The 25,065-nt window shown below is 39.2% G+C and overlaps 1 protein-coding gene and 1 long non-coding RNA gene across 4 annotated transcripts; both read right to left on the bottom strand.

Annotated features, from left to right (window-relative positions):
* Positions 1-3,920: 3,920 nt before the first annotated feature.
* Positions 3,921-12,011, bottom strand: LOC122835831. The gene is made up of 2 exons (XR_006371359.1): positions 5,201-12,011; positions 3,921-5,120 (listed from the first exon to the last, which is right to left on the bottom strand). It is a non-coding gene; the product is annotated as an uncharacterized LOC122835831 (long non-coding RNA).
* A 3,520-nt stretch (positions 12,012-15,531) lies between these two features.
* On the bottom strand, positions 15,532-24,448 carry nr2f2 (nuclear receptor subfamily 2, group F, member 2). 3 transcript variants are annotated; one of them, XM_044125228.1, is made up of 3 exons: positions 23,999-24,448; positions 18,971-19,498; positions 15,532-17,146 (listed from the first exon to the last, which is right to left on the bottom strand). In XM_044125228.1, the coding sequence occupies exons 1-3, from the start codon at positions 24,036-24,038 to the stop codon at positions 16,872-16,874; spliced, it is 843 nt and encodes a 280-aa protein (XP_043981163.1). In that variant the 5' UTR covers positions 24,039-24,448; the 3' UTR covers positions 15,532-16,871. The 3 variants fall into 3 exon arrangements, with proteins under 3 accessions (XP_043981163.1, XP_043981161.1, XP_043981162.1); XM_044125226.1 differs by lacking the exon at positions 23,999-24,448 and adding an exon at positions 20,397-21,669 and having other exon boundaries at positions 18,971-19,516; XM_044125227.1 differs by lacking the exon at positions 23,999-24,448 and adding an exon at positions 20,397-21,656.
* Between the last annotated feature and the right edge of the window lie 617 nt (positions 24,449-25,065).

Raw genomic sequence — 25,065 nt, 5'->3', positions numbered from 1 at the left:
TACTTAATAGTTTACACATTACACACACACATAAATAGCTATATTTATTTGTAAACATATATAAGTACACTTGCATGGGTCCATCTAATAGTATGCAATGTATATAAATGGATGTTGTATAATTTATTATATATATACATATATATATATATATATATATATATATATATATATATATATATATATATATATATATATATATATATATATATATATATATATATATATATATATATATATATATATATAAAGTTCACTGAGTTAGTTTCCATCTGATAATAAATCTCACTGATCTTTGTGCAGGTTGGGCTCACTATCAGCGTGTGATTTCCAGCCTGTTCCTGTGAGAAGCAACTCTTTGACATATGGAGATGCTTCCTCCCACAGCCACACCTGACTGACTCCTCTGTCTGCACAGATGATATCACACAGCTAACTGCCGCAGGACTCCCAAAAGGCCCTCCCTTTGCAGAGCAAAAAAACATGTCATCTGACCATGTCACCCGGCTAAACCCAAATATTGTGCATTGTTGGTAAAAGAGAGGTCAGCCGACTTGCAAGGCAGGTATTTCAGGCTGTGTTCTCTAATTAAGTATTCATGAAACTGCAGTGGGTGGAAAGTGTAGGTTTACATGACAGTGGTGGATGCTAACCCATCCCCCTCCCCACCCTCGTGCAGGCAGACAGGCCATCATTCCTAGTGTACTTCCAGCAATGATATCAAAAAGGTTTTTTGGTCAAGCCAAAGAGAGGTCACACTAATAATACCCAAGGTCAGTGGTGGGAGCCAGCGAGTCTCCCAGTCATTATTCATTTGTTCACAGAGTTAATGACAGTTGCAGGGGGAATTTGGAGCCAGTAGCCATGTGATGTCACCAACACATGCCAAGGGATTAGGAGGGCAGGCAGGGGACAAGAAGTGAGGATTATACAGAAACTACAACAACCTTTACGGCTCTACTACTCAACTCTCTTCTGTTTCCCGCAGAGCAAACCATACGACAACGACGACAACATGCAAAATGCTGAAATAATCCAACGTGTGCACTTTCACGGGAGATGTTGCAGATGTTTGGTGGCTTCAGTTTGACGAGAGAGCAAAACACCACCACAGCCCTTTGGTAAGTGACACAATATTATGAATGTTGCGCATGGTAGGGGGTGATTTCCAGCTTTTCTCATTTGCTTCCGTTTAAATAAATCACACTGCATCTGTAGCCAGCAGACTATTTGCAGCGAAGCTGTGTAAAAACGATGGAGCCTGTGGCTATAACACACGGAGAAGGAACAATGAACACACCTTATTCAGTCAGTGGGCAACCAGCACACAGCGAACAATGAACCCCTCCCTCCTGTCTAGCACCATGTCTGATAATGACCGCATCTACCAGCACTGATAACACTCTTCTTCTTTTATGACCTACATGAGCAGAACTGGAGCTCAGTAGAAGAGAATATGATCATCCCTTCTAAGATAAATGCTTATTTAGGTGAAAGGACATTAAAACATAATTTTGCTTTATTGTTTTTGTCTAAATAAGACTTCCTGAAACTTTTCTTCTTGCAGAACTCATCTTATTCCACTTTATATATTTTTTTTCTTTTTTCCTCAAATTATGCAGAAGGATTTCACCCAGTTGGCCTTTTTTCTGTCTGTGCAACCTAACAATGTAGCTACAGTAGATTCCCTGTTCGGACATAAGGTCAGAGAATAAATATGAACTGCGTTTTGCATTACTTTCAGATGAGTGAAGCTGTCAGGCCGATAATATGAGCCTTCAGTCCTACTTTCTGCCACTTCTCCCCCATTCTAGGAGCACAGGGTCATGTGAAAATTGAAAGTGACAGTCAAACCAGCATGTTGAGCAGGCTGATTGGACTAAGCTGTCATGGCCTAGATCAGAGCTCTTTAACACCAGGCCAATCAGGGGTCTCTCTCTCTATCTCTCCCTCTCTGTGTCGTTCCCTCTCTCCTTCTCTAGTGAAACCACTGGATCCAAAATGCAGGGCAAAATTCAAGAAAATAAGACAAACACACACACATATGCACAAACAGATAAGCCAAACTGTTTTTGAGAGGAGACAGCAAGATTGAAAAGATTAATTAAGTTAATCAAGTTGATGCTCATTCTTAAAAAGGGATACCGAGGAAATGAATCCCTTGGTAGAGTTTGGAAGGAGCCAAATGAAAAATTAAGCAATAAGACAAACTTTTATTTAGCTCCAAAAACAACAAACTTCAGAGTTCACAGAAGACGCATTTCTGATTTCCATCCTCAGCTGAATGAAGTCTACCGGTTCTTCTTTGTGTGCATTTGAATGGAAATGTTTGTATCACTTGTTCTGCGGAGGATTTGAAGAGCCCATAATGGTGTCACATAAAAGACTCTTTACTTCATTGCCTGTCAATTTATATTAAATTCCATATGTGAATAAACAAGCTTCACCACCATCCATTTTGGTGATAATAAATCATGTCATTATCACTTTTCCTGAAAAAAGAATATATATTTATATATTTTTTGTCAGGTGCAAGAATAACTTAGGATCTCTTTATGTCCTGCTGAGAACCCTTGAAAATAATAATACACCACAGCAAAAGCACATGAACAGCTCAAAGGAGCTGAGCATTATAAATCTGATGGGATTTGCATATTTTTCTTTCTCCACAAGGAGCAAAAAAAAAAAAATCACATAGCATATGAAGAAGACACACAGCAAGAAGTTAGGCTTCAAATTAAGATAGGCATGTTTCTCCACAAGTCACTTGTGATGAAAGATTTGTGGACTTTCAAAGTAAAAGCTTTTCCTATTCTCTGTCCTTAATCTCGAGAAGATTATTAATCAAATATTCAGACATAATGTGCTTATGTGAACTATGGTTTTCCTGTCTTTTACTCTTTTTTCCCCAGTTTTTCTTCCTAATTTGTCTTCTTTAAACACCTTTTACAATTAAAAATATGTTAAAAGAAATAAAGCTGAGGAAAAAAAAAAATCAGACTGTCTTATAAAGTTAGCTCCCAACAATAGGGAAGTCATGTATTTCTTGTCATAAAGATGTATTATTAAATGGGTTGTTAAGCATTCAAAGTTGTCATTGAACTAAAACTGATTAACATACGTAATATATTTAGTATGCAAGCTGAAGATCATAAAAACTTGGCAGAAAGTGAAGAAGAGAGAATCAAAATGTTGGTTAAATAAGTTAATCAAGCTGATGTTCATTCTTAAAAAGGTATACAGAGGAAAAAAATCCCATGAGAATATATATATATGTGTGTGTGTGTGTGTGTGTGTGTGTGTGTGTGCGTGCGTGCGTGTGTGTGTGTGTGTGTCTTTCCTTGCATTACTCTTTTAAAAAATAAGACAAGACACCAACTGTCTAAGATGAAGTTTTATTTTGCACGCCAACAGAATGAAAATGCATTCTTATACATTTAAGATTTGATTTCTTTCTCATTTGTAATGAAACTCCCAAACGTCATCATTTTAGACTTTACATCGAGACAGACTTCCATTTAAAATCTGTATCTACAACCATGCATTCTTTTCACGAAGTTTCTTCAAAGCATGAAATATCAACAAAACAGTTTTTTTTATTATTATTTTTTATATACTTACCAATATTTCCTTACGTTTTATGATCATACCGGCTAATTAAATTGTCTGGAATATTGAAATACATGATGAAATGTTCGATCGATTTGTCAAAACGTCACCACCTGTGCCCCCTCTATATTATCGACCAAACTGCGGTTCTGTTTTGATCATGAACCACAAAAGGACCAGAAGTTGCTCCTCATCTCAACAAAATAAAGTTGGATTCAGAGTTCTGCATCTTAACTAATTCTGAAGTCATTTATTTGCATTTTTATGACTTAACAGCGATAAAATTCAGCATGGCAACAGAACAAAAACTATATTTTTATTATTATTATTATTATTATTATTATTATTATTATTATTATTATTATTATTATTATTATTATTATTATTATTATTATTATTATTATTCAATAAACAGAAATTGCGAAACACTTAAGGTTGTCGATCTTTTGTCGGGACTCGCTTCAAATTTGAGGCGGCAGCAGAGCAGATTTCTGCACACACATTTCTTTTTTACACACACGGACATTAGAGACACTGTTGTTCCAACACACCGAACAAAACACTCGGCTTGTCTTTCTTCCCCTCACTAAAGGATCAGGTACATAAAACAGACCTCCAAACAGCACTCTTCCCGTGTCCATCCCAACATCAGAATTCCCCAACCCATGTTCTTCCTTTTTTTTTTTCCTCCCCTGATTCCACTGATCTGAGCTTGAAATGCGGAGACAGCAAAGCTCTAAGCCTTCAAACGTGTGATTTTTTTCAAAAGATCTCTAGAAGCAATCTCTCCCTGCCTGACCCCTGACAGCTGCAGATCTCTTTATTTCTCTTTCTGCTGGCACTTCATTTGGTGGAAAAGCTCTCAGATTCGCACCTCTGTCAGGCAGCACAAGTGTTTATTATGTGCATACACACACACACACGCACCCACACACACACACACAGAAAGGTAAAAAAAAAAAATCCAATGTATTGCACACATCAAGAGCAAGATATGTATTGCATTTTATTAATCATCAAGAAAAATTGTATTAAACAACAGCAAATGGGACACATTTAGAGATTTATCTATTGTTTTTATTTGATAGTTTGCATGTTTACGGAATAAAACAACGTTTCAGTGAAATACGTGTTCATACATTTACAAATTGTCTGATTATACGAAAATCCGAGTGAGGTCAATTTGAAGAAACAACCTTTCTATTACCTTAAAAAAAACAAAAAAGCAAGCCAAATAAAAATTCCTATTACATTACAAAACTTCGAAGCCTTACACAAAATTTTGTTTATTGAAGGGACAACATCTAAAATTGTTCTGCAAATATGTCTTAATGCATGATCTGGGCAAACAGCGGTTAGATTTAAATACGCTCCATCATACATCATAACAAAATTACCTGCATAATGGCACCTGTTCTTATAGGTGCACTTTTCTTTTTGATTGTAGCTGCTTTTTTCCGCCGATCTGCTCAGAGTTGCAGGGGCTTTCGCTTGCACGGTGCCTCCCCTCGCTGCAAAAAATGAGACCGCAGACTCTATCATTAGATCGGATGGCAAGTCTTTATGCAAAGTGTTTTGCATAATTACATACCAAAGCCAGAATAGCCACCCTCAAATTTTATGGGTCACAAAGCGTCGACAATTGCCGCATTATGGTCCACCAAAGTCCAGCCTCAGCGATGACAAGGAACCGGGAGAGAGGAGAGGAGAAGTAGAAAAAAAAAAAGTCGTCTAATCTGATCTTGGAAGATTGAATTTTCATTCCAATAAAAAGAGAAAAAAATGGAGGGAAAGAGAAAATTATTCTCTGACAACTTGTTTACACATAGTGGTAAAGTTCAGAGGACTGACCAAGGCTGCAGGGAGTTTGATCGCTGAATCCACAACATTGTGCGTCATAAACTGTCTCCATTCAACTGCTTCTTCTTTCAGATCTCCCATAAAAACATACATGGCAAACAAGTTTGAAGTCATTTGGAAGTAATTTGATTTTAGTGCGCCTTTTACTTTAAAATATGTGCAATTTTGGTACGGATACAACTTTTTCAACGTACCTCAAATTTGATCTGATTTCAAATCGAATGAAATGTAACCCTCTTTATTATTTATTTTTATGATAGGAGTTTTAATCATGCAATTGGTAATTTATTTATTTTATTTTACTGTTTAGACCAAATATGCTTATTTTATGTTAAGTACAGAGTTTCAAAAAAAAATCAATCCAGTGTAGGAACAATTTTAATATAAAGAAAGAAAAGAAAAATATATGCTAGTGGGATGAAAAGAACAATTACACATTTACAAGAAAATTAATGTCACATTTAGAGGTAAAGTATACTTATTGGATCATATTTAATTCTGTTGGTTTCTTTAAATGTTTTCCCGTACATTGCGGAACTCTGCAAGAGAATTGCTACAGTAATGATCATTTAGGATTTGATTATCGAAATTCAAAAGATAAATTAGAAGTAAAAATGACCTTTTTTTTATCTAAAGGCTACCCTAAAGTCGCAATAAAGCTCGATAAACAAGTATTGTGAAAGAAAGAAAGACAGAAAGAAAGAAAAAGAAAGTAAAAGGAAACAAAGAAAGAAAGAAAAGAAAAAAATAAAGATGAAAGAAAAAAGGACAGAATAGAAGAAAGAAAAAAGGAAAGAACGACAGGAAGAAAAAAAAGATGGAAGAAAAAAAGGAAAGAAAGAAAGAAAAAACGAAACAAAACGAAATATCTGAAGATAATTGCGCTCCTTTTATCTTTTAGAGCCAAACAAATATTTGCACCTTTCCCTTCATGGCCGATGTTTAAATTCCAGTTTGTTGGGTTTTTTGTTGATTTTCTTTCTTGTATGCTTTAAAAACATATTTAAGTGTCTAGAATTCCAAAATCAAACTATCTCCCAGTAATGTATTAATTAAAAGAAAAACTCCAATTGAAAATATTTTGTTTGAGGGGGGGGGAAAAGAAGAAGAAGCGGAAATCCAGATGGAGACCACTGAAAAGAAAGAAACGGTGAAAGCACCGCTCCGGTGAAACACGCAGAACAGCGCCATCTCGCTGCAACAGTCGGTAGCTCCCCCACATCGATTTCCTTTTCGCTCCCCACATCTCTACACCCCACCCAACCCCCCGGCCCCACCAATCCTATCTCTGTCTCTCTTTCTCTCTCTTTGCGGAGACCCTCCGTGAAGATTTGTCCTCTCACAGGGTTGAGCGATTTCTGTGCGCACAGCCAGCTCTGACAGCAGCCCGCACGCCGCTGTCTTTTGGCGGCCACCAGTTCTTACGTGTTATGGCTGTTCATTAGTTCGGGGTGTTGGGGGGAGAGGGGGCGCTGGCTTGAGTCCCCGGAGCCGCGGGTCCCGGGACCTGCAGGGGTCAGTCAGAGAGGATGGGGAGGACGGGGAGCGGAGTGGGGTGCGGGGGTAGAGGGTGGAAAGGAGGAGGGTAATTTCCCTGTAATCTAATTCAACCCCATGATCACAGTCCGACATATAGGCTTCACCGGTTCCCAAAGTGAGGTCCCGGGACGCTGCGGGGTCACTGAGGAGGGGGCGAAATAAAAATTAATTTCTCTTGAAGGTCGCATTCGGGGTTCTAGTTGCACATTTACAGCATGTATGCATTAGTAGATGCATGTTCCCGGGTGGATTTTTAGCTCCCCGCTGATCTCTGCTCATCTCCTGGACATAGACACTGTTGCACGGAGGCAAAAAAAAAAAAAAAACTCATCAAACACCAGAAAATGTCAGATGTGGGGTATCTGTGGCAATCTCAAGCGGGGATGCGGGGGCTCTGCAAAGCATATCTGTTCGGCGTGTTCTTCACATGAGAAAGGTCCGAGAGAGCTGCGAATTGGAGGTGAAAGACTCCAGACTGTGCGGCAGGAAAGGAGTTGTTCAAACACTTATTGTCTTTATGGTGTCTGGTGTAAGTGAACCAAACCTGAAAGGAAATATAGGCTATACTCTGTAAAAAATAAGTTGAACAAAACTCTACAAAACTTCTGCATTAAAGCTACACTTTTTAAGCCAACCAAACTCAATTTACATACAGTTGCTGCAACACGGTTGATTTGTTAAGCTTTTTTTTGTTGTTGTTTTGTTTTTTGTTTTTTGAAAGTCCTTATTTGATCAAAATTAATATGTTCCACAAAATACATCAGCCAGGCTGACATGCTTCTGGTGACATAATGATAGGTCCTAAGTAATAATCGGAGTTATTTTAAATAAGCTGTTGGTTTTTACTTTATTTTGCAAGTAAGTTTTAAATCAAATTCCCTCTTCAAACATGTTCTGTAAAACGTTTGTGCCTCTTCTAATGTCATTGATCCAAATGCACAAAAATCAGAAGCTGTTGATTTAACGTGGACTGAAAAAACTTTCAATTTTGAAATAGTGGGAATCCATATTTATGATCTAGCTGTGTTTTGATGCTCACTGTACATTTGTTATGGAAAAGAAATCAACCGCTGGGCCGTATATTTAAGACTAACAGGCCAGTTAAATGAGAGCATTTAACAAAATGCAGGCCTTATTTCTGTTCGTCTGTAGAGAAACAGAAGGTGTTTTCGTATTATAATGTGTTTACAAAATGCCCGAAACAAAAAGTTAGTGAAGACGTACTGAAACACAATTAACATGATTTGTCAAGTTTTTTGTTTGTTTGTTTGTTTGGTTTTGTTGTTGTTTCTTTTTTTACCTGTGGAAACTTGGGAGCATATGTAGGCTGCGGATCATTGTGTGGTGGAAATGATGATGAGGAAGATGATGGCAGCGAGAATAGCGACGAAGATGAGGAAGATGGTAAAGAATGGAGGAGAAATAACGCGCAGGGTGTGAGTTTTATTGTTAACGCACCTTCAGTCTACCACCATCACCAGCAGCATCGACCAGCATTTTGCCAAATTAATTTCACAGTTTGAGAGAGCGCTGCCAAGTGAGCCTTTTGGAACTTTCGGCAAAAATGAGACAAACGCACCCACACAGGCGCACGCACGCGCTTGCACACACGCACACAAACGCGCGCGCTGTGCTGCGTTTTAAGGGAACCGGGCATCTTCCCTCATCACCACAAAGACGCGTAAGGGGAGGTTTGCCCTGCCCATCTAATTAATGCAGAATTGATTAAAAAGATATTTCCTTATTTTAACTCAGACCTTGCTGATGTCCATCGTTTTCCCACATCATGATACATCATCACCCCCATCTCCATCCATAATCATCATTTATGGGAGACATTAAAAAGAAGCAAGTTATTTTACACGCGCGTGCACAATAAACATGCAGCTTAACATTCACACCCGGAGGGAGCCCTAAAAGGAGACAGGTGAGCCTTCCCCCTGCGCCAAACGGCCTTAGAGTGGCGCACCTTTAAATACTCGTGTGGTTAAATACGCCTATGTGGTTCATCTTAATAAAGAGTATTAGAATCGATACAAAATAAATACACATGAAGTAATGCGTCAGGGTTTTGGGAGCCTTGAGGAGGGGAGGCGGATGGGGCGTGGGGCGTTTAATATCCAGGACAGTGTCTGCGGTCTCTCTAACCACTCATCTCCATCTTCTCCTCCGTGTGTGATCGTAGATATGAAGACAAATCACATGGAGTGATTAAAGAAAAAAAAAAATGCTCTCGTGTCTGTTTTAAAATAGAGCAGTTTGATTCCCACCCACTCTGTCTGCTTCTCTCTGAAAGTTTAGCCTTTCAGTTATAAATATATTTTTATTATTATCCTAGATTATAACAGCCACCCATTGAGCAACAGTCACTGAAAATGCACGATTTTAATGCCTAAACAGCGAGGAGAGGTGGTCGAAAGGAGGATGCAGAAAGAACATCTAAGTAGCGACATCTCTTTATGCCTACATGTGGTATGAAGCTGGTTGAAGTTGATCAAATGGACTAAACAAGTTTGACTTTCGACGTCTTTGTTTAGGGTAAATATGTGCGGGACCTTTAGCATGCATACATTTATTTTATTAACTTTTTTCTAAGCTAAAAAACAACCCTTAAATACATGTAAATCCAAAAGCAGAGGGCGCAATGATCACCCTAGACATTCAACCACAACCTGTGCAGACAATTTTGTATTTATGCTATTTTTTAAATGAATATCTACTTTTTATAAATTTACGAGAGGAAAATACTAACTTTGATGGGATATATTTATTCATTTACCGATTTATCCTTTATTTATTCATACCTGGTGTTCAATTTCAACTCTGTTGCAACCTCAACCAGTACTACACTTTTAAACGAAGCAAGACTTAGGTCGAAAATGTGTGTTTGAACAATGGACACTAAGTTTTCTATAGATCTAAAGAAGTGAGATTTTTGTTGTTGTTTTGTTATACAAGAAAATCATAATTTATTAAATAATCAAGAAAAAGTAACACAATGTCAGCAATTATTCTCTAGCTATTGTATTGTTAGTATTACAGTATTAGGTAACTGTTAACTTAAACTAAAATACAGCACAATTTCTGTACAACAAGAAATTATGAAACATTTTACAGACCTGCTGTCAGAATAAAATAAAAACTTGACTGTTTTAAATGATTACTGTAGGTTCTGTTGTACAGTCTGATGCTTTTATACCAAAAATTGCATTGTAAATGTAAAAAAATATTACAAATGGCTGTAGTAAAAAGTTTTTCATTGAATATATGTCTAAGAACATCACCCACATCTACAAATATTAGGTACTGACAAAATATTTTTACCTGTTAATTATTAATATTGTAATTTAAATTACTATCTCAGAATTAAAATACACAATAAATCTACAGTAAAATCATATTAAGAGATTATGCAGTGCAGAATTGCTAAAAAATATTCACTGTACATGTACTTGTTACGAAAGAAATTGTATTTTAAAATCATTGACCTTAATTTATGTGTGGGCTGAGGCGTCAAATCAGACGGCTTTTGGTAACATGGTGGGTATGAAGAATAAACTCCCACATTTTAAACTTCTGTAAGAGCAAAATTAATAATAAAACATCTGAAACTCTGTTACTATCGTTTCTGGTTATTGGTGGCCCCCACATCTTGTCGCCCCCTAGTAAAGCTTTTTGGTTGCGCCCCTGCGTCATGTGAGCGTGTTTGGTTTGATTAAGAACGCTGCACAAGGGTTTCTAATTCTGCTCTTCGTCAATTTAAACTTTCTTTAACTCATCATATAAATTTTAAAACGCGACTTTTCAATTTTTTTATTTTTTATTTTACTTTTAATTTTCAAATGAATGTCGTTTCCTGTTATTTTTTAAACCTCACATAAAACCTTGAACAAAATGACGCTATTCCACAGCAACTGAAAAGATAAGTTCCTCCATCACCCTTTATCCGGAAATATTGGGGGGAGGGGGGGATGATTATTTGTTTGTGTGCGTGTTTTTTTAATAAAAAAATAAATATACAACTTCCAAACCAATCCAAAGCTTAGGGAGAAAAATAAATAAATAAATCATATCATGCAACCAATTTTTTTCTTTGGGAGGAGGGAAGGGGGAAATTATAACTTTGGTTTACGTTAAATATGCGACAATGCAGATTTATTCCTGGCTACAGTTTTTATTATTATTATTATTATTATTATTATTATTACAAATTCACCCAAACAGACTATTTGAATTTTCCTAAAGCCCTGCTCCTCATGTGAACGCGGCAGCCTATTTCCTGCTCCCTCCTCCATTCATATCCACACACAGAGAGAGACAGACAGACGCAGTGGGATGTAGAGTGGATGACAGGTGCTTAAAACACACATTACTTGTAAAGTTACAGCCTAATAGCAGCCGGCAGCTGCTTTGGACGTGCGTGCAAGGAGGCGCTACCAGCCTTTTTTTTCATCCATCTGCGTTAGAAGTGAGTTGAGGTCTCCGAGGTCTTGGGATATAAGCTTCAGTTCCAGGGGCAGCGGGTAGATGGCACAATTTTCTTACATTTCTGAAGCGTTGCGAGCAAAGCTGAAGTGAAGGGTGTTTTATTTTAATGGTAGGGGACGGATCGAAAAGGAAAGCTCAGAGTGAAGAAAAGGGAAGGAGAATCAATGATTTATCATCGCTTTGAGCAAACTTGCGGTGTAGTGATATTATTACTACGACAAGTAGTACCGCAAATAGTAATAATAATACTAATAATTTAAAATTCTGCACATTAACAGAAGGAGCAGGTGTCCCAACTTGCAAAGCGTTTGACTTACGGGATTTATTGCCTCAAACAATACACTATATATGCAATAAAGCGTTTGTTGCATGGGCTAATTTGTCATAGTGATGGTGCCAAGGTGAGAATAATGCGTGTGTGTTTTCTCGCTTAACTGTTCGGGTGTCTGCATGAGCAGAGAGAAAGAGAGAGAGAGAGGCAGAGAGGGGGGGGGGGGGGGGGAGACTTGCAAACCATATCCTTATCTTATTAAACAAATATCCCCGCTAATAGCCCGTGAGCTCTAAATAAGTTCTCAGCCTGGGTGTGTAAACCCCTGCAGCATCCCCACTTGCAGCCCGCAGAAGCAGCAGCTTTTCCTTCCCTCTCTTTTAGGTTGTACCAGCTCGCGTGTCACAAGTTCTCACGTCAGCCGCGAATGTAAATAAAAGTGACGTTGCAGCGAGTAACACCTCGTTAGTTTTTTGGTTCTGCGCTAATAAGTGAGCAGAAGAACAAATGATGGAGTCCCGTATAATAAAATCAGCGTCTGTCAGCCGAAATCAGTCAAGACAGAGCACAACGCACTATGCAGTTTTTTTGTAGTTGGTCTGATCTGAGAGTGAACCCGGATCTCCTCAGGACGCTTTTTCACTTTTTCTCTTCTGCTGTGGCCCCCAATTAAAGGTCTGATTGATGTGTGATGCCCACCTTTGCATGAGTTCTGCCCTATTAGCTCGTAGGCGTTGCCAAATCATTTTTTTTCGTAGGGTACGTGCCCCACCAGTCCTCGGCGATCTCTCTGTGCACCAGAAAGAAGACTGCTCCCGTTAAAATATGAATAATAATAACATAATAATTTGCAACCAGCAAATATAAAAATGCCCAAATCTCCACTTTATTATTTTTTTTTATTTTAAGAAAAAAAATAAAAATGCGTTATGGGAAAACAAAAACTGCCCAATTTACTCTCTGAACAGATAAAATTGCAAGTGAAGTCAGTTATGTTTAACCCATCAAAGCTAAGCTGAAGAAATAATAATCAGAAAATTCAGTTTTCTTCAAGTAAGCGTGTGGTTGCTGTGTGATGCCCACCTTTGCACGGACTCTGCCATATTAGCTCGTTGGCGATGCCAAATAATATTTTTCTTAGGCTACATGCTAAGTAGAAAAAACTACAATCAGAAAATTCAATTTTATAAAATGTGAAATTTTTATTAGATGGAAGCAAATTTAAACATATCAAAAAGATATTCTATGTTTTTTTCTCAAGCATCACCTACCACAGTACATTTGGTAAATAACGTTTTTGAGGAAACTGACAAGTTTAATAAGATTCTTTTGCCTGAAAAGTCTTGCAAACCTGTTAAGTTTCTGCCCTTTGTCAGAGGTAGTTCGAGGGCAAAGATGATGATGATGTACTTAAGAAGAATGTGACCTGGAATAGAAATTCAGTATAAAAGTATATTTTTAAAAAGTTTGTATTTTTATGCCTTGTATTTTTATGTGAGGTCTATTTTGTTTCAGTAAAGCCAGATTATTTCAGTTAGGTGGGGAAAAAACGTGTTAAAATATATACTTTAGTCTGGACTTATAAACGGGTCTTGTACCCCAGTCCGACTGTCTAGCAACGCACTTGAAGAGCGACATTTGGGCTGAAATGGACAGAAAAAAACAGCGGGTGTGGATGAATAGGGTTCTGAGCAAAAATAAACAAAAATAAGCCCATCAGCAGCGCATCGTGATTATCATTTTCTTCATTATCAGCACCAACAAACCCGCACGCGTGCACTCACCCTGTTCACACCACCAGCAGCAGAAGCTTGGCTTCAATACCAATCCTGATTAAACCTCTTTAATTCAACTTCAGGCCTAAGTCCCCAAACTCAGCCAATATCACTGATAATTACAGATAGGCCAAAGGGTTAGAGCATCACTGTTACACGAGTGCCTAGAGCGCAACTGCAACTGAAAACCACAACATTCCACAAATAAATAAAAATAAGGGCGTCTGAACGGACCAGAAGCTCCGATTGACGCGAATACAAGCACAATAACCCAACAACACTCAATAAACTCAGTATAGGAATTCATATAATCTCGTCTTAGTTTTTTTCCTCTTTCATATGGCTTCCCTTATTTTGACGCTTGACTGCAGTATAATTCAGTCTGTTAATATTTATACTTGCACACGGAGAGGTGCGAGTGTATAAAATAAAGCTCAACATTGGGGAAAGCTGAGTTGGTATATTTTCTGTATTTGAGCGGTCTCTCGTGCTGCTACGATATGTTGTCTTTTCCAAAGTTTAACACAAACAAAGCATGCTTATTGTATTCCAACAAAACAGAAGCAATTATCACAATTTTTGTATCGCCTTAAAGGAAAGAAGTGGATGCGCCGAGCTGGCCGCCGTTTGCCTGATTGATTAATTATTTTGTAATTCATTAATCACTTTCGCAGGGCAAAAGGGCAACATCCTGCTAGAGCAAATTGACTCCAGTACACCCCCATCCCCCCCCCCCCCCCCCAACCTTCCCGTCGGCGACCACACACGCATCACGCACGCACTCACGCGCACGCAGATTGGCATATATATACATGTAAAGAAAAAAAACCCATGAAAAACTGTTTTCAAATTCATAAATTATAATTTAATACCAAGAACAAATTTACAGCAGAATGCTTGTTTACAATAAGCTAACACAAACAAACAAGAATTGTGTTCAACTATAAACTTTCACACACACTCACATATATCACTTGCAATTAATAATAATAATAATAATAATAATAATAATAATAATAATAATAATAATAATAATAATAATAATAATAATAATCATAAAAAAAGTATCTATACGTTATCAATACCCTGCAGTCATATATTTTTATATATTTATATAAAAACGTGGGTCAGTTTAAACTGTTCATAATTACAATCATGTATCATTCTCTGGTCCATATGTGGCCACGAACAGCCAAACATCAGTGTTCAATCCCTTTCAGTTCAACCACAACATGGTGTTTTTTTTTCCTTTTTCTCCCTGTGTGTGTATGTGTATGGGTGTGTGTGTGTGTGCGTGGGTGTGTGTGTGTTAAAGAAAAGCTTCAAAACAAGGACAAAACGCAGCTTCCAGACACGCACACACAGCTACGCACACGCATTCTCGCACACACGCACACCACGGCACCTGTCAAAGAGCAAAGGAGCAATGACAGTAAAGTTAAAATATTTGCTCCTTTTTTCTTTTTCAAAAGGAAAAAAAAAAGAGAAAAGAAATAAAAGTAAAACAAAACAAATCTGCTCACCCTGTTTTGCGTCTGTAGCCTAATAATGAACGTCCTTTTCCTTTTTTTCTCCCCTCTTTTCTGTCTCTTTAAATACAAGGGCTAGTGTGTACTGAATGCACAGATTATATCTATACAGTCAAAAAAGAAAGAGAGAGAATAAGAGAGAGATAGAGAAAACATTTACATTTATATATCAAAGGTAAAATAGGTTAGCGACCTGTGGCCATGCATTCACAGTCTAAATATACATGAAAAAGAAAACATTTTCGCAGTAATATATATATACATTAAAAACAGAACTTTCAGTGCTACCAGCTAAAACCTGCCACTCAATTCTGAAGACGTTTGTATTACCGAGAAAAAAAAAAAAATGGCAACCACAGAGTTTTTTTTCTTAATCACATATACTTTGTATAAAGGAACAAACTTGTCGAAATGAACTGACCTATATTTACAAGAATACTGCCTCTAAATCAGTGTTTTGCAAGTGAAACTCGACTGAAATTAGACTGAAATCTAATTTTCTTCCGTCCCCCCTTCCCATTCTCTGAACAAGAAAAGAAAAAAAAAATCAAAACAAAATAATTCTGTAGGCCTACTTTTAACAAGGTTTTGATAAGAAATCACATCATGCTCTTGTCAGGCACTTAATGCTAGAAGTGAATAAAGGGTGACATTTCAGGGAGGCTTTGATAATACTGCTATTAAACGCTGCTCTGGCCCTGCTTCAAAACTTTTATGACCCCTTGACCTCTCCAACTTCTTTTTCAACAACAAGCCGGGTTATGCTTTCTGTTGCTCTTCAGTGGTATTGGTTTGCCTCTATAGCAGCAGGCCTTGTAGACTTGTAAATATAACAAATTTAATAAATGTTAAAAGTTTCCTTTTAGGTGCGTCCAATTTGAAGACGTAATGCCTGATATTTGCAGCTGGATGAGATGGGCAGTGGGGGGAGAGGGGTTGATTGAAACATGCAAACAGATTCAATGTTTCTTTAGTAAGAAAAGAAATAAAAAAAATAAAAAAAACAGCTCCTGTAACTTCATAATAGCACAAAATAATGAAAATATGGGTCATAAAGTTCAACACCTCCCTAGTTTTGCCCCACATGGTATTGGTCTTCCTAAGTGTATAAGTGCGCTTGCAGCATTAAGCCTATTCTCCTATTGCTGTGGTTTTAATTCTTTTTAGAACCTTTTGTTTGTTTTTTTTATTATTATTTATTTCTTTACATTATTTCACCATTTTTAAAATAAATCATTGTCTTAAAAAATAACATCACCTGAACTACAGAAATCACATAGGCCGGTTTGTAACCAGAAAAGAGGAACAAAGAAAGTACAAAAACACAGCTATACATGGACACAGGACAGGTCATTTCAGAAAATGAATTTTTTCCCCTTTCTTAACTTTTTTTTTTCTTTTTTTAACCCAATTTTTTTTTCCATTTTAAATGCACTTAATACTTAATTTTTTTTCATAAGGATCAACAAAAAAATCCCTTCTTTTTTTCCTCATTTTCTTCTTTCATTAAAAAAATGAATAGGAGCATGTTGTTCTTGCTGAACACTGTGGGAGCTTGTATTTTGAAAGTTCAGTTGGATGTCTTAATTTTTCTTTTTTCTCTCAGAGTAGAGGGGTGGGGGTTGAATTCACAGTCATTTATGTCTTTCTTCATGAAAGCCAGCCCCGTGTAACAGCCGTTTTTAAATCCTTCCACAAAAGCAGCTATAATCAATGAACCCCCCCTCCCCCGCACACACACACCTTCAGAGCCCCCCTACATTTTTTTTTCTCGTTCAAGTTCGTCTCTTTTCCTGGTTTTTACTGAATTGACATGTAAGGCCAGTTAAAACTGCTCCCCGACAGCAACATATCCCTGATGAGAGTTTCAATGGGGGTTTTACCTACCAATCGGACGAAAAATAACTGTTCTATGACCGAGGAAGAGACTGTGCGGAGGGAAGGCAAGCGGAGTAACAACTTCCCAAACCGTGTTGGCTGGTTGGGATACTGGCTCCGGACATATTCCTCCAGGGCGCACTGGGACTTCTCCTGCAAACTTTCCACATGGGCCACATCTGAGAGGCCACAAGCATCTGAGAGGGAGGGAGGCGGGGAGTGGGGGGTGGAAAGCAAATAATCATTAATAAAGTGTTCCTCTCACCAGGAGCTTGGTCACCACTGAGGTGATATAATAAATAGCTTTAAAATAAATATTTTTAAAATGCAAAATATGTATTTAAAATGTTCACAACACAAATCTTTTAAAATTATTATTTTTTATATATAAAGTACTGTAGATAGTAACTCCGCCTGACTATATATTATTATTTATTTTTTTTAAAAGCAACAAAAAAATAAAAAATAAAGTAACACAAAACACGTCATCATTGTAAAGGCAGATGATTAAAAAGCCATCTCTGCCTCCTGCTTTCATCGCTTTCTGTTTCTCTGACTGCAGCCATTTAAAAGGCGAACTAAATAATTAAGCATATTCGTAGCTGAACGCAGTGTTTTTTTTTGTGGTTTTTTTTCTGATGGCCCGATCTCTCTCGGTGAAAAGAGAGAAGGGGGACGGGGGCGGGGGGCTGGTGTAGGGAAAGACACGGAGACCTACTGACCTTTAGTGAGCTGAGATTTAAGCAAAAGCAGAAATAGAGGGGGCTCATAGCCTACGGAATAGCCCTCATGCTATACAGTCAGAGACTCATAATCTGGATCTGCGCTGCTGTTGCATGTGGGCGGCAGCTGATAATGTGCCAAAAAACACTTGTACGCGCACTGGTTAAGTTTGTAAAGTTTATGCATGACAACAAGCAAACCACCGAGGAGGCAAAAAGGCGTGTCATTCAAGCTTACAGCTCATGTTCAGTTGGGACTCAGGTATGCGGAGAAGACAAATTATAGCTTGTTAGCTCTATAAAAGCCTAATACTAAAGTTCAATGAGCTGAAAATGTGATATTTCTTTTAAATGCCAAGACAATAGCAAACCACGGAATACAGAGGCTGGTAGCTTGCAAGGTCTCGTTTAGAATTTATCTCGCTGTTTTTCCCGCATTGTCTTGTCTGAAGCTGAGGCTAATGTAAGAAAATAGCTGGAGGAAGTTTGGGTCATGACCCCGTTCCGGGAGCGACTCCAGAAGGGCCTCGAAAACCCTGTTAAAAAATGGCCACAACCGTATGCTAGCAAATAAATAAATAAATTAAATAAATAAATTAATAATAATAATAATAATAATAATAATAATAATAATAATAATAATAATAATAATAATAATAATAATAATAATAATCACTGCTCAATATCACACTCTGCTGCATGAAAGAGGCATGGATTTTTTGTGATTACAGTTTACTTAAGAGTCCTGCGCGTTTTTGTCTCACGTGTCTCTCGATGACATGAGAGCGTTGAAACCTTCGCTTTGCTCTTATATACGTTGTGCAAATGGGACGCTAAGGCTCGTCTTTCCTTGCCTGCTCCCTCCCCCTTCTCCTTTTGGAGCCTGACATCATTTATATCTGTCATTTCCTACAAACAAGACGTGGGGTATAAACACATTGATAAATGGCTGAAGAAAAAAAAAATCTTCAGGTTATTTGATGTTGTATTATAGATTTTTATGATGCTTATGACAACTGTTAAGGGTTGTGTTTAAGGGAGACTGTTTCCTTGTCACTGCACCCCAGTGTGCCTTATAAATCGGTTCTCTAATTATGTATTTATTTCAATAGGTTAGTACATCCAAAGAGCAGCTGAGTGAGTGCAGCATTGAAGCTTTAAGCTGATGTCACACAAGCAACAGCCTTAAACCAGTTGCAGACACATATTTGGGTCAGCGTTGCTTTGGCTGATGTCAGTGTGTGCAGGTAAGTGACATTGACGCACTCTGTGAACTTTGCGCTTGTCTATTTTTCTTACCTGTGGTGAAGAGCACAATTGCCTTTAAGCAGCTATATTCGGCAGAGTCAACGTGCAAAGCTTTGAGCTTCTCCACTTGCTCCTGGAAGATCCTAATGTGGTCCATAAAGGCCACCACTCTGTCCGCCGACATTGGGGAGGCGTGGAGGCCAGCCGCTGCTAGGAGAGGAGCCACATGCAGGGGCATGGAGCACTGTGCGGCGTTGAGTACGAATAACTCACTCCACGTCAACCTCAGCAGAGCCACCTGGTCTGTGATCTGCAGGTCCGGGAAGAAGGGAATATTCCTGGCCCACTCCACGGCGCTGAAGAGCATCCTGGCCGCCAGCTCGCAAATGTTCTCGATGCCCATGATGTTATTGGGCTGCATGCACTGGCTGCCGTAGCGGGACGTCGGGTAGGGCTCCGCTCTCAGCAGAAGAGAGATATATCCGGATAAGTAGGAATGGCAGTGGAGTGGGTCTCCATTTGTCAAGGCGAACTGACCGTGGTGTGGCTGTGTGGGTGGCACCCGTCCCCTTTGCACGGCTGCAGTAAAAAGAGAAACTACAGATATTGAAGCCTGAATTCTACTAAATCAGAGATTTCCTTTTAGAAATCCAGAAATTTGTACTAAGAGTGCACAGGAAATACATTTACAAAACAGCATGTTTACAGTTTGTCATCAACACACACATACATACACTCACTGGGTTTAACGCACACAACCATAAGGTTGTAATAAAACAAATTACGCTCTGAATAATAAAATGTGCCATTTTGCACGCATTTTTCTATCAGCTACAGTAGCATTAGCTGGCTGTGAAGGAAACACAAAGACAGACCTTGCATGTTTAACCCTTAACCTACTTAGCAATCCATCTCCATTTTACACACACGCAGGCCTACTTTCGCTATTTCTTATATGTGCATATTTCCCAGGGCTTTTCTCACTTTTGTTTTGCGGGCACATTTTTACGATAATGTCCAGCTTTAGACACATAGAGAAATAAAATAAAGCGACAGAGACGTAGCCAGAGCACGCTATCCCATAATTCGCCATATCAGCGCAGCAGGCTATGTAATGTAACATCTATTCATAGTGCTGTCTGCATACGAATTGAATAACAATAATAATAATATTAATATTAATACTACTACTAATAATAATAATAATAAAAACAAAACCACGGCCATTTTTATATTGTTTTAAATGCAGCTCGGCGTGGAGCTGGATGTGAGGCGGAGAAAGAAAGCCTGGTCTCCAGCACAACACAGAGAGCGGCTCCATTGCCTGCTCCTGCCGCACACCCTTGCAGTCGGGGGGGTTGGAAGAATAGGAGAATAGGACTATGGAGGACGACATAATAGCCTAAGCGTTCGTGTCGGGTGGTCTGCAAACGCACAAGCACACACACGGATTAGGAAAACCAAAAAATCCCAATACCTTCCCGTCTCATGCCGACTTTAAGGCATTTTTTGAGGCGGCAGTACTGACACTGATTGCGGTGGTGCTGGTCGATCGGACAATTCCTGTTGGCACGGCATGTGTAAGTGAGGTTCCGCCGTACGCTCCGCTTGAAGAAGCTCTTACAGCCCTCGCAGGTGAACTGGCCGTAGTGTTTGCCGCTAGATTTGTCCCCGCACACCACGCACTCGATGTGCTGCGGCTGCTTCTCCGACTGCTGCTGCGACGTCTGGTTCGTCGGCGTGGATTGCGCGTTGTTCGGGGGTCCCTGCACCGGAGTCTGAGGGGTCGGAGGGGCGATCTGGGAGGCTGTCAGGTTCAGCTGGCCCGGCTGAGGGGTGGGAAGGGATAGTCCTCCTTGGGTCTGCGAGGAAAGGGCGCCTTGGGTGTCAGCCACATCGTCCTGGGAGCCTCTCCACGCTACCATTGCCATATCTATCAGTCAACGGAGAGAAACTTTTTGTCTGCCGTGTTTGCTGCCCGCGGTGGAGAATGTCTCAAGGAAAAACTCGGGGGACTGTAACAGCCTGGCGTTTGGATCCACTCCGGATCTCCCGAAAACTGTCGGTTTTATTGCTGTTGGAGACGGCCGAGGAGGCACGCTTTCAAAACTGATGCGACGGCGAGCTGAGCGGCTGCCTTGCGCTTAAAGGCCAAGTCCAGGGGCGCTTACAGTCAGCCATCCAGCACACCCATCAATGGGAGGAAAGGTAGGCTGAATATGTCAAAAAGAACCAACCGAGGTAGCATGGGACTGTTCTGGGTATGATGGAGCAGGCTCCCAACAGCAGTACACACATGAACACACACACTGTAGCAGCTCTACTATCAAGTTCCAGCACAAGTCTTGAAGAAAACCAGCCAAATGATGACAGAAAAATCAAAATAAGCAGCGCCTTCTTCCCGTTTCTCCTTGTGAGGTTGCGCCAAGCAAGCGCGCAGCTGAAGCTCTGTGTTTTGAGAGCTTGGGATATGAAGACAACTCTCTTCCCCCTCCAAAAACCAAAAGCAGTAAAAACAAGAAACCTAAAGGAAAAAAAAAAAAAAAAAAAAAAAAAACAAAGATCACAACCTACAAAACCTCCTCCGTGCGTTGAAAAATAATAGGAAAAAGCAGCGGAGAATCAAAGTGATCAAATATGTTAAAAAGGCGGAGGTTAGGAAGTGATTTGCGATTGGTAGGAGCCGGGCTGGCAGAATGCTTTCTCTCTGATCAGCTCACTGAGCTCTCTATATAGTGAACTTTGACACGACTGCTGCAACTTAGCACACGTTACCATGGAGATCGGCTGCCATATAAGGAAGGAGAGTGTGTTTGACTGGTCAGAGCTCAGGGACCTCCCCCTGAACCCTATTGGCTAGTCGGCACTTGTGCTACTTGGTACCTTGCCAGAGCCAGCATGGAGGTCGAGAGGAGGGCCGCTTGGTCCTAAAAGGAGACGTTTTCTGAAAGAACGAGCCACCAAAATCCCTCAGACTATATAAGATGTAAGCCTGCACACATATAGCTCCACAAAGCTTTAGGAATTACGTGAAGAAAAATAATTTCCTCCTCATGTATCCGGTTGCAGTATATTAAACATGCTGGAAAATCCAAGGATGTTCCAGTTCCTGAACATGGATTACACTCTAAAATGTTTGTTGTTAAAGTGTCACCGTTTTGCTGTCCAATTAATGTTAAAATAATGCTGCTGTGCCATTTACGACAGTGGAAAAGGCTTTAAGTCCCTGCAAAATTCAACATCAATTGTTTTTTGCTGTAAATGTTTACTATAATTCATGCTCCAATTCTATTTTACAACCCAGGGCATGCAATACAGAATTTGTTTTCTGTAACTTAACCAAAAATGCTCAGTTTAGTCAGGAGCAGATGGCTATGTTTAGTTTAGTTTAGTTTCTATACAGTATTCTAAATTACAGCAGCTTAGATGTTGCACATCTAAAGGTGAGATAAGGTAAACATTACAAAGTGCAGAACCTTTAAGAATGCATCTATTTTACCGCGACAACTTTACAGTGACATACTTTGAATTGCTTTAAAAATAAAACTTTTTGTGAAAACAACAACAACAAAAACAGTATGGAGTGTGTATTATCATGTTACAAGATATAGAGATAGCCAATATTATGAGCCAATAAGTCTCTCTTACTATATAAGGTTGTTGCTTTTTTGGAAAATAATTCTGCACACATTTAGCACAAAACATGCATTAAATTCTGCTATTCACGCTCACTGAAGTTGCAGTGGTTCTATGAGGTTTAAAAGGTTATAAGTGCTTCTAACCAGGCGCTGTTTATCACAGTCGTAAAGATGTTATGGCAGTGCACTGAAATCCTCTGTCTGCACATCCCAGAGGCAACAAAGATCTCTCCCCCTCTAATCCAACTGGGTCACAAGGGGCCAAAATCTAGTCAAAGCTTTGTCTACATGTGGTCAAATAAAAAAAAAAAAAAAAGGAGGAAACAGAGATTGCATCCAAAAATATAAATTTATCACTACATGTCAGAAGTCACCACCATGCAGGACAGGCAGCGAGGCAACATCCTGGGAAACAAAGCGAGGTGTCATTTGTGGAGATACTTCCTGACTAAAGACATTGTGCAGGAGTAAATGTCTATTTAAAAATTCAACTCATTGATGCGGGCGGTTTGCCTGTCCAAAAGTGTTAATGATTGTAAGGATAAATGAGCATTTCCAGTCTTAAAAAAGAAGAAGAAAAAAAAAAGACAAGAAGCAACAAAACTGTTTCAGTTTGAGTGCAGCTTTGAACTGCAGGTGAAACTTCACAGCCGTGGAGATGAACTTCCAGCCAGGTCAGTGTGTTTGGCGACAGAGAGAGCAGCCCTATCCACCAGCATCCACCAGCATTGTCTCAGGATGTATTACAGTATATGGGTGCCCCCTAGCGTATGATTTTTTTCTCTCTTCAAATAAGATTCAATTTAGAGGAGCCATCCGAGACGGAAACAGCTTCAGTCTCGTCTCTCGCATCGACCAAGCAAACTAACGAGCTGCACTTTAAACTGATGACTGTTTTAATTTCGCTCAACACAACCGTGGATGGGAAAAAGCTTTGATAGCTGCAGGAGTTGGATTTACCTTTGCACATTTTTCCCCCCGCTACTTTTACTAATCCCAGTGGTTGTGTCAAACCAAATTACATCTAATATTGAGAGAAATTAGCCGAATATATATTTTTTGCTTGCATTATTATTTTTCGTTTACAGATCCAGCGAAAGTGGAAACAGTCCCTAAAGACGCTGCGAGGATCCAGTTTCACACAGATAAAGGTGAGTGTTTGTAATTCTTAATTATGATTTTTTAAACTAAGCAGCGTTGCTTTATTTCTCAGCTTTAAATCAAAACATTTCCTGTAAAATAAGCTGCAAGATCTGCATCAGGAACCTACGCGAATCGTATTCTAGCGGCTGTGCAGCGAACACGGACTTTTTCCAACCCCTCATTCATTAATTTCTAAGATAACCACGATAAGTCTTGCAAGTTTGCAAACAGCCATTCATAAAATTTTTATTCAACATTAATAGCGAGTCAGGAGGCTGTATTCTCATAGCAAACCTACCAAATGCATATGCTGCTGATTCGTCCGTAGCGGGATGCATCTTCTCCCCTCTCTCTCTTTCTGTCTCTTATTCAGATTAAATTTAGTCTTCCCCTTTTCGACACAGTCCTCAGACTGATTCCTCTCCAACCCAGTCGGGGAGTTGCATGCACCAAAAAGGCTCGCTGTTTATTGGAAACGAAGTGCAAATGTCTGCTGTTGCTGCTGAGGATGAGCATGCAAAAACTTTTCGGGAGCCGAAACAAACAACTGATTCACGTCATGTGCTGCTGAGTGAAGAATTAGAGGAAACGCAGCCTATTAAGTTGAAGTGTCGTCCGAGCAGAACAGCATGTGTGATGCCTTCTGGAAACGACAAGCAAGCCGGGGAAGGTTTGCAGCGAGCGGCAAAGATCCTGTGCGCCTTTTTCTCTCCTACAGTAATGTGGCCAAAGCGCGCTCGATCGCCGCTGCTTTGTGTGGGCAATGCTGAGAGGAGAGAAGAAGAGAGAAGAGGAGAGGAGAAGAGAGGGAGGGGGCTGGAGGGGGGTGGGTAGTGCAGCCAGAACAGACACCTGTCTTTAAGTGGGGCGAGTTAGTAACGTGGAATTGTGCATTTTTGCAAATTAAATGAAAATTGCAATTGTAATTTGAAAATTAGCCACCATGGAATTTTAGACCAAAATTTAAATGCAACTAAAATAAATTGAATATATATAGCCTATATATGTCTATATATATCTATATAGATAGATATTAATTTAAATATGACAATATATGCCATATATATTGAAATCTGCATTATTATTATTATTATTATTATTATTATTATTATTATTATTATTATTATTATTATTGATAATAATAATAATAAAAGTATTGCAATAATTATTTAATGGAATTTGTGTTGGATGCAGAAACATTTTCCACTCTTTTTCCCCCCTTTCTCTTTTCTTTTTTTTCTATTCCCCGGCTTCATAGCTTCCTCTGCGTGTCGCCTTGAAGCAGAGGATAAAAGTATTAAATGCTCAGCAAGCCACCATGCGCACAACAATAGCGCTGCCCAACGGGATCAGTATCGATTAAGT

This window comes from Gambusia affinis, linkage group LG08, assembly GCF_019740435.1.
Source record: "Gambusia affinis linkage group LG08, SWU_Gaff_1.0, whole genome shotgun sequence".
In the NCBI taxonomy this organism is placed as follows: Eukaryota; Metazoa; Chordata; class Actinopteri; order Cyprinodontiformes; family Poeciliidae; genus Gambusia; species Gambusia affinis.
The sequence above is the reverse complement of the archived record's forward strand: the minus strand, read 5'-3'. Positions and strand labels throughout refer to the sequence as shown.